The sequence below is a fragment of the Eutrigla gurnardus genome (assembly GCF_963514095.1).
Source record: "Eutrigla gurnardus genome assembly, chromosome: 2".
NCBI lineage: Eukaryota > Metazoa > Chordata > Actinopteri > Perciformes > Triglidae > Eutrigla > Eutrigla gurnardus.
Window position 1 is genome coordinate 7,653,705 of NC_139916.1, and position 14,081 is coordinate 7,667,785.

The 14,081-nt window shown below is 44.6% G+C and overlaps 1 protein-coding gene across 1 annotated transcript; it reads right to left on the minus strand.

Annotated features, from left to right (window-relative positions):
- Nucleotides 1-216: 216 nt before the first annotated feature.
- Nucleotides 217-10,964, minus strand: prdm2b (PR domain containing 2, with ZNF domain b). Its single transcript, XM_084021052.1, has 6 exons — nucleotides 10,887-10,964; nucleotides 10,458-10,610; nucleotides 9,874-10,000; nucleotides 7,450-7,554; nucleotides 2,702-7,236; nucleotides 217-1,879 (listed from the first exon to the last, which is right to left on the minus strand). The coding sequence occupies exons 1-6, from the start codon at nucleotides 10,893-10,895 to the stop codon at nucleotides 1,862-1,864; spliced, it is 4,947 nt and encodes a 1,648-aa protein (XP_083877178.1). The 5' UTR covers nucleotides 10,896-10,964; the 3' UTR covers nucleotides 217-1,861.
- Between the last annotated feature and the right edge of the window lie 3,117 nt (nucleotides 10,965-14,081).

Sequence of the window (14,081 nt, forward strand, 5' to 3'; positions counted from 1 at the left end):
CAAGGTAATTAATTTTTACGTAACCGGTAAACTGCAATAATGAAGAAATACATATTAAATCAGGAGCTTGAAAACTCCCCTTCTATAAAAGGATAGGAATTGAATGGGTGGAAATGGACCTGGACCAATGTGAGGAGAGCATTTCCACCCATTCATTTTCTGTTTATACTCACATCTGGCAGAGCTGGAAGCAAAAAACCAACGCTTTTACACAGATTGAAAAATCTTTTTTTTTTTTTTATTATGTCAATTACAGCAATGTTTTACTTGAGGTCATTCAGGATTTTTTTGTCTTTGTTCATCCTTAAATACATAATCTTGATGCTGAAAGGCAAACATGAAAAATTTTCTCGTGGAGATTAAATTAGCTTCAAATCATATTTCAATTTTTACCTTCCCATAACATGCTACAAGCATTTAAGCACTGACTGTGTCTGCTATCTCTGTGGTACAACTGGATATGGTCAAGAGTAAGAAAGTGGGGTGAGCACTGGAGGGTATAAACTAAAAGAAAGGAGAAGCTTTTCCTTGGTACAGACTTACCAAATATATCAACTCGCAGACACAAAATGACTTTTTCCTTTTCCGTTACGGCGACATGGCTCTTTAAAAAAAACGACACATGAAACAACTTTGCACAAGTCCACTTACAACGAACAACGAAAGAACAAAATAAACACTGCTGCATTCAACGTATTTGAGGATTTGAGTTATCATCATGCATTTTGGCATAAAAGTTGGTTCATGCGTCATTTTCATGTGTCAAATTGCTTAACGGAGACGACCGATTTTAGAGATTTGTTGGCTGTAAAAGCAGCACTTGATTCGGTGCAAATTACCAGTGTCTGTCATGTGCCTGAATACATTCCATTATTCACTGTTTAATAAGCCAATCTTGCCGATCCAGCTAGAAATTTTGGCAGTTATGTTTTTAAAGTGCTGTCGGAAACACTGGGCTCAATGAGTGATATTAAAAACTCTTCTCAAGACGGACATTATTTTAAGGAGACTACAAAAATCAATCCCATCATTTTTACAACTGGAATTAACTGCCAACGTCGGCTAAACAAAGCGTATGAGAAACCAAGTAAAAACATGAGACATACTTGAGATTTATCCAAAGGAATAGCTGTGAGGCCACACATCCAACTATAACCATACACATACTTACCACACACATATACAGTGTTCCTGAGGACCAATTGTTGCAGTAGACTACTGCCATTTTCATTTTTGTTTCCCAAACAAAAATATGCGAATAATATATATTCTACAATATAACGACTACAGAAATTGAAATCAAAACAAACATACTTTGCAAATCATGTATAAACTGAAGTAGGTGCCCAGTTGGGAGAGACTTGGAAATTGGCTTAATCTAGTTTATACTCTATTCTGCACATGCATTAAGAGACTCTGGAAACATCCAAAAATCTAAACAACCAAATTGGGGAAAATAAGGAACGAAAGAATAGACAAGTTACCCTAACCCTCACTGATACATGATTGCCATTTGCAATATATCAGCTTTCCAACATAACGGAGCCCTAATGTTTTACTGTTTTGGGTCAAGTAATGACTCGCATATATTAACTCATTGTCATTTACAGTTTCTTTTTCCTTATTTTTTTTTTTTTTTTGCAAGGCTGGCTAAAACGGAGGCTCAGTTCAGTTCATAGGATAGATGGGAGGATGAAGAGAGTTCCCTCTTTAAATCCAGCAAAAAGGCAGTTGAGAGACTTGAGTGAATAAGCCCACCACAGAGGATGACCTCGGTGCCGTCAGTGCCTCGATTAGTCCAGAGGGTCGCCTGAGAGGTGAGCACCAGTTGCCCAGAAGAGCTCGCCAGTGTCCACGTGGCTCACTTCATCGGCACCTCCTGTAACGCACAAGGCAAGCCAAGTTAACAGAGAACCGTGTGGCGCCGCAGCAGGTCGTTCACAATAATAACGGTCAAGGAAGTTGAGTTACATTGGGATGCATTCAGGCTCCACTCAGTGACAAATAGTATTGGGTGGAAATGATGGTGTTAAGGATGTTTTCACATTCATATATAATTGATATTTTAGGAGAACTGAATGAGAAAAAGCAGTGTTCTGTGTGGAAGCAACACTAAACTTGCAGCAGAGTGATGAAGGTAAGGACTACAGTGTGAACAGAAAGAAGGACTGAGGCCCCATCAGATGTCAGCTGGACCAGTAACAGAACCAAGTCCTCTTTCAAATGAACTGCCAATGTAAATGCAAAAAGAACGGCACCCTAACAGGATGCCAGCCGTGCTGAAACAAAAAACTTGATGAGCTTTTAGCTCTGTGGCCACTTTTAGATAATCAAGTGTGTTTAATGATGTATTTAACTGAAGGAAAATTATTTTCTCAACCCATCAAGACATGCTAAATCCACCAGTTTATATGAAAACTGCAACAATAAGCAAGATGTTCACAAGCTCACTAATTGTTATTAAAGAATCATGATATCAATATAAACTGAGCTTGGCCTTTTTGTTAAAAAATAAAGTCGTCTGCACTCTTTTGGTGGATAAATCATGTAATGGAGACACTTTATAAATTCCCCTCAAACATATTTGGCAATTCTGTGCAGCAAATGATCGCCGCCTCCCAGCTGGCATATACAGTGATATAGAGATATATGCAATAAACTTATATTGGACTTGAAGTCAAAGCGTAGCACAATATCTCACCTGAGTCTCTTTTGGCTCTTGAATGGGTGGCTCTTCCATTTTGACCTCAGCAGAAGGAGCTGCGCTGACCATTTGTAAGCTCCTGGTGACCGGACCGCCGACTCTCTCCCTCGATCGAAGGGAGAAGCGCTCCTCTTTCTTCAGCTGATGTGGCGGCGATTTGGCCTCTGCTAATTTCTTGGGCGCTGCCTCTTTGCCCATACGCTGCATCCTCATGGCTGGTCGTTGCTGTGCAGCGTCACCGGGAGTGTCTGGGGCCGACGGGGTGGGAGGTAGCGACTGAACTTGGCCCTTCTTCGTTTTCTTCCCGGCAGAAAGTGGTGCTGGGAACGAGGAGGGCCTCTTTAGTCTTCCCAGCGTTGTGGCAGTTTTTCCTTTGCTTCCCTGGGAGGGTTCAAGGTCTGCTGCACCAGAGCTACGAGCTCTGGTCTTTCCCAGGGGTTTCGGCCCCGGCTCTGTCTGCTGTAGTTCACAGTCTGAAGCTTTCTTTCGAAGGTTAATGTTTTTATCTACCGTAGACGCCGCTTCTTTTTTCACCTCTGTTAGACCTTTTTTGCCCTTTTTGACAACAGGCTTCATAGGACAACTAACAAGCATGTGTTTGTTGAGACTTGCAGGATAGGTAAACTCCCGGCTGCAGTGGGGGCAAACGTTCGAGGGCAACTCTTCTTCAACTTTAACACTAGCCTTTTTTGCAGTAGTGGCGGCTTTATTTCTCTGTGAAATCGCTTTCTGGACCAGCTGGTTTTTCTTCTTACTGAGAGCACTCATTTTTGTTTTACCAGTCTCTTGATTAAAGTTTAGTCTCTTTGGCTGACCCATTCTACGGAAAGGACTCTGGCCTGCAATGGCCACAGAGGGTGACACGACTCCGTTAGGACTCTTCACTATTTGCTTGAGGGGGATGGGGTTTTTCTTGGGAGTGTAACGCTTCTTGTCACTGGCATTGGCACAGGCCAAAATGTGCTTGTGCAGTTCGGGCATGTTGTCAAAGCTGTTGCCACATTTGGTGCAGCGTATGGCAGTGCTGAAAGTCTGTGGTATGTTGTGGGTGGTGAAGTTAGTAGCCGAGGCCACCGAGCCAGCGTGTGAACGACTATGATAAGGAAAAGGCGGTGGTTTATAACTGGGGTAGTGTTGATTAATGCCAAGGCGGACATCGGGGCCTTTAGGTTTCCCTCCTTCAGAGGCCATGATCTTTATTGTAGTGTACAGCTCCTCGTTGAGATCCTCTGCAAGATTACCATTAACATCGGGTTCTTCTTTTGCTAAATCGGCATCACCTTGCAGAGCAGCCTCATCAGTCACCTCTGGTGCTAGTATTGAAGGACTGCTTTCGTCTTTGGCTCGGGATAGATCCGTGTAGTTCTGTGGCCGAAGCTTGCCGCTCTCTACAGTGGTGTGTGAACACGTCTCGTTTGGATGCAGATCCTTTTGATGCTGCTGGAGGTTGCAGAGAAACGCAAACTCCTTCGAACAGACGGAGCACACGAAGATCTTGCCCACCCCATGCAGTGTCGTCCGGTGGGCCAGCAGGGCAGGAGCGTCGCCAAACAGCTGCACACAGAATTCACACTTAAACGGCCAATCCGCAGCGTGCTCGACGATGTGTCCGCTGAGCTCTTTGATGGAGTCGAACGGCTCCTCGCAGACGTTACACACAAACGTCTTGCAGTACGTCGAGTTGACTTCCTCTGCCCCGGAGGTTTTATCAGGTGGTGTATCAGGAGCAGCGGGCTGAGCTTTAGAGTCAACACCATCAGGAGCTGAGTGATTCATAACTGGCAGCTCATCCGTGCAAGGCTCTTCTTTCATCTTAATCTGAGGGAAAGGTGGTAAAATCGGTGATGGGGATGAATCATGTGATGCAGGAGGAGGAGACGGTGAGGAAGATGAGGATTCTGGCTGAGGTGAGAGAGCAGCATGAGTTTTCTCTGTTACTGAGCCATGGTTTTGGTTCATTTTGCCATTTAGTAGACTGCTGGTGGTTACAGTCGGAGAAATATCTTCTTCTGTAGTGGGCAGATCTACTGATGTCGGCTCAGGAGAGCTGGATGCCGCTGAACAATTAAGGGGATCTTTAAGTGGAGTGTTCTGGGAGTCCAGTGGCTCAGACATATGATCCTCTTCCTCATCTGCATCTTCATCCACATCCTCATCTTCATTTTCATCCATAAACAAGTTGTCCTCCGAGTCCGATGGATCGTTTTCAACTGATCTCGGAGACACTTTCGGCGAGAGGACAGGAAGAGGTCTCAATGCAGAGGAGTCTGAAGGCTGACAAGGAGAGCTCGGCATAGCCGGAGGAGAGGGTATGGTGGGTAGAAGAGGGGGAGGCGGTGTTGGGGATGTCACACTGGAGTCACCAGGGGAGGAGGGGTTCATGGTGACGGGGGTCAAAGAGGGGGGAGAGGGGTGGGCAGACTCTGTCACAACATTCGGGGAGCGAGAATGGAAACAACTTAAGTTTGCTAAAGCAGAGGGGCCCTCGTCTACCGTCAAAGGTAGACCTAAATACTCATTCATCAGCACCTTTTCAAGCATGCTGGTGTTCGGCTTTCTCTTTTTTGTCAGTGGCTGTGGTGCTGCACCTCCCTTTACTTCAGGCTCGGCGTTGCTCTTCCGATTGAAGCTTAAATCAAGCGCTGAATCCCCAAGCACCTTGTTCAAGCTATCCCTCCTCCTACTGATGGAATTTGACAGATCCAAAGGCTGCTGATTACAAGAATTTCCACCACTATTAGACGAGGTTTGGCCGTGCGTATTATCTTCAGAAAGGTTGGGGCTGTCCCGATCTTCCTTGTCCAGTAGGCTCCCAGGAGGTGACACACTGTGGCTTTCCAGCTTTGGCACCTTAAGGGCAAATGAGTTCACCACCTCAGCTTTGCAGCTCTCTGTTTTACATGCAGGACTGAGCTGTGGAGATGACGGGGGAGAGGACGTTCTTCTTTTAAACCTGCCTGAAGGACCTGGCAGAGGTGTGACTGACAGTGGCGAGGCCAGTCTATGGCTTTCTGTGATCAGGGTAATGGTTGATTTCTGAATGTCTTGTGTCTGAAGGAGCTGTTTGAGCTTCGGTGAGAGATAAACGGTCTTCTCTCGTTGAAACGCCGACGAATCGGCAGCTTGTTGGAACAGTCCACCCAACAGGTTAGATGAGGAAGATGTACAGGATGATGAAGACGACGAGGAGGCTGTGAAAGATGCAGATTCTGTCTCCACTTTAAGGCTGGGAATAAATGGGGGTGTAGATGTTCTCCTTTTTGCTGCTGCCTGGCCAATGTTGGAGATCTGCTTTGCAGCACTGGTTCTACCCTCCACCTTCAGGGCCTGACTGATCTGATTTGGGCTGATGATGACCGTGTCCAGACCAAACAGGGCTGCGGATCTGGAGTCCACCTCTATGACCTCACAGGTGCTCACTGAACTGGTGGACACAATCTTGCCGTCAATGTAGAAGCTCAAATTCTCAGAGATGTTTTTGGATATGTCAACTGCGTAATCATCCCTGTCTACTTCATCCTCTGTGTCGGCGCTGGGCACGTAGACAGGCGGAGGGCTGGTGCTGGGGGACTCGTCAGGCAGCTGCTGCTGCTGCTGTTTCTGCACCGATGCCTCTTGGAGCAGCATGCCTTTCCTGCGAACTCCCTTTGGTAACAAGTGCCGTTCGTGTATTCTGCGTTGGTGCCGGCGCATGTTCGTATGTGTGCCAAATGCTTTATTACAGTACTTGCAGGGGTGGAGTTCCTTTGACTCCCCATTTTCATCAAAGATAAAAGGACGGTCAGCATAGGATCCCAACTCCTTTCTCTGCATCTCAGAGTTGTGCAGAGGTGCTCCAGTAAACTGGGACCCTATGGCTATAAAGTGACTCATTGGGCTGGTGCAGTCGGGACTTGAACCATCAGCCTGCGTCACAGGACTTAGTAGAGTGGCCGTCCCTGCTAGAGAGCCAGGCTTCTTCTTGAGCCCGCTCTCATGCCGTCTCTCATGCCGCCGCCGCCCCACCTGTGAGCCAAAGGATTTACTGCAGTACCGGCACTTGAACAGTTGCGTTTGCTGGTTAGTGATGGCATGAATGTGTATGTGACGTTCCAGACCCTGTCTGGTGGAGAAGTGGCGCTCACAGTGGTGACAGGGATATGACTCGCCGTGGGGATCACCCTCGAGGTCACCATCAGGGTCAGGGTCAAGATCAGGATCCGGATCAACCTCTGGTTCTTGACCTGCAAGCGAGGAAGTCTCCGACTTTCCCTGCAAATCCTTATGGCTTTCTTCACGGCAGGTCAGCGATGAGCCAGTCTGCTTATTTTGCATGGAATCCGACACAGGTGAATGCTTAGCAGTTTGCTGCTGTACTACACTCCGTTTCAAATCACCAGGATCCTCCTCCTCCTCTTCTTCCTCCTCTCCGTTTCCCCTGTCTGTCATCACTGCTGACATGTCCTCCTCGTCTCTCTCGTCAGTGCTTCTCATGGGATGGGTTTCCTGGAATTGCTTTACGGTTGATGGTCGCTCATCCTCCTCCTTCAAACCTGTAAACAATATTGTGACAAGTTATAGTTTTCTGTCGAACCATTTCAGGTATTTCAGTTAACAGTTAATACTCTTAAAAACCTGAACATACAGACCCCACCCCACTTATAGCAGGTCACACGTGATGATTGAGAGGGATTGTTTCGTATCGGTTTGAATATTGTTTTTTGTTTGAAATTGCATCCAATACCTTTAACAATTACTCAACTTACCTTCTGCCCCATCCCACATCTCCTTGACAATAGGTTTGGTTACGCTTGTTTTCTTGAATCCACCCAAACCAGCCTGTCTGGCTCTCTCCAGCAGCTTTCTTCTGGCTGAAAGTACACACACACACACACACACAACACACACACTGCTCTGCATCAGGCTGGATAGGAAACACAGGTTTCAAATGAAAGGAGAACAAAACTAATAAGCATATTCCGACATTTTTTAAAATCAGATCTGGGTTGTTATGATGCGACAATTATTGCAACTTGTTCAATCATAAGTTAATTAGAGCAGCATCGATTGTTGTAAACAAAATTAATCTAGTAGGATTGATACCAATTATTTAATGTGAATTATAATCGATCAATATTATTCGACCCACAAAACCTGCGTCAATAAGCCTATGTTGCTTTTTCACCTCATGTACTAAAGTTACTACAAGTAAAAAAAATGGCAAAAACTGCCTGGCATTGCATTCATAATTATGGGCTTGCATGCATCAGTCACTTAAATCTAAGCCCTGTCTGACTCAAGAGGCTTCCCTGGGACCTCCTCATCATTAGAAGTGTGTCAACAAGGTCACCTGACCTGGCCTACAAAGCCCAATTCATTCGAGAGAAACACATGCTGCAGGTCAGTCATCTGACCAGCATGGTCACAGGCATTCTGCTACATCTACAGTAGCAACACAACTCGCCGAACATTTTTTATAATTTCACTGTGCTAGCGTTTGAGGGCCCTCGCCCTTTCCGTCACATTCTTTCAAACCAAGCAGTCACCGTGTATGCACACTAACTCTTGGGCAACCTGCACTGTGTTTGCTATTCAGACGAAGCTAGCTGGATGTGGAAGCTAACTTCATCAGGCTTGACGTTTCAGGACGGTATACGGTGCCAAAAGAGCCAATATACTGCAGTATAAAGAGACGGCTATTTCCTGTTGGGCCACATAAGAAATTAAACAAAACCCCATCGAACCAGACTGTAAAATTACATTTAAAAACTTGGGACATGTAGCTTTTGTTTTCTACCCTGTTTGACAGACAATTAGGGGTTACAGATTTTACGTTCTATATGTTGCCTGTATGTAAGAGTGTCTAAATTACATTTGCGAGCATTATAGTGCTGTTTTATCTACACATAGCTATTGTATTATTGTGTTATTATACTGCTACATTCCTGCAGGACTACTTTGTTATAAATTACATTACACCACACATTTCCCCTCAATGCTCCCATGCCAAAGATTTAAGATGGACATGTGAAATAAGAAGTATCAAAGACAATCAAAGACATTTTTGTCTTTTTTAAAAATCAATTTGCTCTCTTCATCGTGGTTCCGCATTGAATTGCCACAGGATCCAAAACATGTGAACACTATGTCCAAAGTTCACAGCGAATGTGTTTATTTTTAATTGTGACACACAGCAGCCATGTTGATAGTAATTAGTCGATGTGTTGTACGCTTTTCATCCACTTATTACTGAAAACAAAGTGTAACGTTAGCAAAAATGTTGACGAAATCCGTGTTGCGTTAGCCTCAGGTTTCTGTTTGTGTCTTTAGTCACGTACTCACGCTAATCTAACCAGGCTACGACACCACGTTGCCCTTTTATAACTAGTGTTAACTGCCTGTCCATCGTATCAATATGGTCGTGTTTTCAATGATAATTCGGCCCACATAGTTTGTTATCTATTCCTGTACAACGACATATCCGTGCTCTCAGACCTTAGCCGTTTTAGCCTCATGCTAGCACGCAAACACCGAGTCTGACAACTCGATGAACTGGTTATTCGGGACACAAAACTACGCGAAATATCATTCTAAAAACACCCTCCACGACGTGATATAGTCACAATTCCAGTTGCTATCCAGTACCTGCGCTGTGGACGGCCCCGCAGTTTTATAAGAGGCAGCTGGCTAGTTAGCTAACCTGGCTAGGCCATCACCAAGTAAAGAGGCTCGCCGATGGATGGCTTTCATGCTTTAGGAACTCAAGGAAGGTCACATCCTCGACAACGTCAGGACCCAGAGGTGGAGAGAAGGAAAAAAAAAAAAGGGTGCTTAAAAAAAGTTGCCCCCCGATGCCCGTTTAAACGGCTCAACGTGGTGTTTCACGGCAACGAGTCGGCCGATCTGTCGTCATAACAAGCTAAATCCGCTCGCACTGACGAGTTTCAGGTCGGCTGCGAAAGTGGAGAAAAGCCACCGCACACACATCGCAACCGTTAACGTTAGCCACCGCTAGCCTTCCCCCCCTTCAGCCGAAGCTAGCTAGCGTTAGCTCGCCCGTTACAACTTCGACTGCGAAGAAATCGATTCGCGGCCGAGTCTGTGGGGCCGAGCGTGAACGTCGGAGATTATTGTTTTTCTAAAAACCCGAAGCACAAACAGCACGTCGGTCGGAGTACGTGAGGCCTCACCTCGCTTCGCCCTGGGTGAGTTTTTCCTGCTCAGACTGCTGGCTCTTTCTTCCTCCAGTGCAGCTGTTATCTCGGGGTTGTCTTCCACAGTGTACCACACCAGCAGCTCCTCTCCCGGCCCGATAGGCTGCAACAATGAGAGATGAGGTCGGCCACCAATCACAGCGCGGCTTGCTGGGAGGCAAGGGGGATATTTAGGCCACTGTGCATCTTATCTGTCTTGGGGGGGTGGGGGGGGATTTGACAGTGTTTTCACCATAGTCTGCAGTATTGTCCTATGGTGCACATTTGGGGATTTTATTGTAATAGGGATGTAGTTATCAAAACTTTTTTTTTTTTTTTTTTTTTTTTAAATTGCATGAATCTAAAGCTTCATACAATACATCATAAACAACCACTGGCGTCTTTATTATAGAAGGCACACCTACAAAATCTAATTAAAAACAGCTCAAATTCTATAATAAGGTATTAATCTAACAGTATATGTGGGGTTGTGGTTTCCAGAGAACTGGACGCCGTTTCTTATATGTATAAACCATATTCACCATATTCCAGTCCATGTGCACGCTGCTTCTCGGACCTACCCTGAGGACTTTGTAGTGAATGGCTCTGTTGATCTCCAGGGGGAAAAGATTTTGGTCCTCGCTGGAGCGTGCCCAGTTTACGTATCGCAGCCAGTTCCCCTTCATGGGGTCTGTGGCGTCAACACACATCCAACCCCGCGCTGGGAAATAAACCTACAGGACACACGCACAGTTACGTGATAATATGTAGCTCTAGAAGACCTGGACAGGGAGCACTGAGTCATCGGGGTCACCATTGCCCCGGCAGCATTCGTCACATCAGTAGCTTATGTTATTGCAATGTAACAAAGGTTGATTTAAAAAAAAAAAAAAACATTTTGTTCTGTCATACAACTCTTATAAGTGACACAGTTTTAGCGACATAATGCTGTGCAGAGACAAAAAGGTGGAGGAGGGTATTTTTTAAGAACAAAGCAGCCTGTGACATACCTCCCACATGTACACATTACTGGTCACCTGGGACCTTTTTTTCTTCTCTCCAACAAATGGACCAAACCTCTTTCCTTTCGGGATGAGCTGAGTGGCCCAGACACCTGCAAGAAGAACAACAACATCTTATACACGTTGCATTAGAGATTTTTTTTAAATCATCCACGCACTAAATGTTAAATTCTGAACTGGTTTATATAAATCTTTAGATGCATTTAGAGTGGGATTTCATTTTAACTATCTTGAATCTTCCAACTGAAAGGAAGTGGACCATCAGAATTGGCATGCCCAGCCATGCACCAAACAACCATGTCTACAGTTATGTCTGGAAGCCTTTATCTGCCCGTTTCAAAGAGAAAAGAAGGTCACGAGTGTACTTTGTTAGACAGGAGAACAAGGTGACCCATTAAATGGCACTATATTACTAGCTCCAAACACTTTTAGCCTTGAAAAGAGTTACATGATTTTGCTAAGTGTGTTATAATATTAATAATAATAATAATAATAACAACATCTACTTTAAGTAGCCTAAATCTAGTAAATATTGCTACACCGGTAAGGATTGTTTGCAATCATGTGTAATTATTAATTTTTCAGGTTTTTAAATGTAGTTTATTTTGTCTTTTTGCATGTGTGGTCCAGTCACCACCTCTAGTGTCATGCTGAATTAAAGAAAGTCATTTATCCTAATATGCTCCTCAACAGTGAGTTTACACTATTTTTTTATGTTGTACATCAGTGAAATGCAAATGGAAATCAACATCGTGATTAAAGTTTCTCCATATGGAATTCAGAGCATGTCTATTGCCACGTGGCTCTCAACATGGCGACAGCTGAGCCAGAGGCTAGCAGCTAACAACACTTATAATGCAAACAACAGCAACAGTGCTAATAGAGGTAACAGTGTTAGCCTGGGGAGGAAACCGGAGAGTCGGCGCGACCATGAGCTAGCAAGTAGGGAACAACGGAAAGAGACTCTGCGCTAAGATCGGATTACAACACACACAGAGGGAGAGAGACTTGATTCTCTACTACCCATTTATTTAGCAATAGCTGCAATATAAATGTTCCTAATCTTAGAACTTTAAAGCTGTAGTTATTTAAACGCACACACTTTTGTACTCACCAACTCGGCTTCGGTTCGTAGCAGAAGGTCCGAGACTCAAACCGTCAGGCAAACCCTTCCACACATGACCTGGAATTTCATCTAGAGTTTCCACTGACCCTCCGGAGACATCCATGGTCTACAAGACAGGAAACAGTGTGTCATCAAAAAAGCATCAAACCCCTGTGAAAATGTCAAATATACTTATGGCGCACGTTAAACCTCAGCAGATAATATTGTCATCTTATTATATTGAAAGGCATGTTTTGTAAGTCTTCATGGAGCGATATCACATAGCCTATAATCACCACAACTTGAGGGCAACACACCAACTTTCTACAAGTCCTTTAAAGTGTTGAGGTTTTTCGGCCTAACACTGAAACATGACACTAGATGAAAACAAAACGTACTGTTTAATGTCAATGTTAATGTCAAGAGAGCACTGCGTCCATGGACTTTGTGAAAGCTGTGCCATGCTTTCACAAAGCAAAGGCCTTTTCATAAATACAGCAAATAATAAGTTCACAGGCAACCAATAAGTATTTTCACTGTGAATTAGTTTGAAGATATTTAAGATTCCTTGAAGTTTTACTTATACAATTTCAAAAAGGTTCTCCCCAAAGTGAAGTCGTCAAATTGCTGGTTTTGTCAGGAAACCTCAGAGACAGCCGCTGAGATAAGATGAGCGCAGCATCAGGAGGGGTTAAAAATCCTAAAATCTCCAATGATTTTTCAAATATTTCCAGCTTTAAGTCCCAACTGGCAGGAAAGCTAATTGTTCAGCACAATGAGCCTGACCAATGTGGCCAATCCCACTGGATTCATGAATTAAAACAACATGCCACAGACTTCAATGCTCCATATTTGACCATGGCGACTTTTGCTTGACTTACCGATGATGTTATTACCTCAAAAAAGGCAAATAAGGCTGACAAAACCCAGACAATATACCTTATTGTCTGAGATTCCTGTTGCTTGAGCTCAGCTATTTAACATCCTCTTTAAATAAATAAGAAAAAAGCATTAACTTTTAACTGGCCTTTCCATTTATGTTCATTTAATTCACTATAATCCAGCTGATACTGGAGTTTTAATCAGACATTGTATTCAAATCCTTGTAAACTGTAGTTCAGGCAACACATGGAGAGATTTCAACATGGGTGTGTTCGTGTTAAGCAGATTAAAAAACCTTCCTGCATCAAAAAAAGTTGACAAAGACAAAAAATAACGTGTATTTTATGCGTGCAGCGCCAGAAGGATGCAGGTTATTGTTCCCCTTGTAGACACACCGGTCTCCCTCCTGGTTCTCCACGATGCTGGTCGCGGTGGTTTTCCTCCCTCGGCGCTGCTTCTCCTAGGGCGGGTTTCTTTCTTTTTTTCTTTTTTTGGAGGGGGGTTCGGCTACTCACACGCGCTTACCTGCTTTGTGTGTGATGTTTGCGCTCTACCTGCTTTCAATCGGCTGAAAATGGCGGATGGAGCCCAAAGCCTCCTCTGTAACTCGGATGGTGGTGCGGTTGAGGGGAGGCAGCCCCGTCAGACCCGGACCGGGGGCAACAGTGTTCAGCGAGGCTAAAGGCGAACGAGGCTCCCCGGCGTCCTCTCTCGTGCAGGCGGCGGCGGCTCCAGTCCTCCTGTCCACGCGCAGCCTCACGTGAAGCCTTGCCAATTAACGACCTCGCTCACATTCATGTGTGAGCTACGGGGCCTGCAGGCTGCTGCCGTCCGTCTGCATCCACCAACAGCTCAGAACTCAATCAAATCAGGCAAGAGCAGACTGTTGGTCCTCAACTTGAATGGTTGAAACAAAAATGTGATATTATATTATTTCATACTCTTCAAAGTCAGTTCAAAAACGAAGAATGCTGCAAAAAATGTTGATTTTGGTGTGATTCAATTAACTTATTGTTTCAGCTGGATAGTTTCCAGGGAGTTCTGCATATATTAAAACAAAAAGTAGGTCAGTTCAAACCCCAAAAACAGTCGGGAGAGTCTGGTAATCCAAGTGCAACTGGTGTCCAGATTCCAGTTTCTGAATTCAGTCCCTGACATTTGGGTGACAACACAACAAAGCAATGATGACGGACACA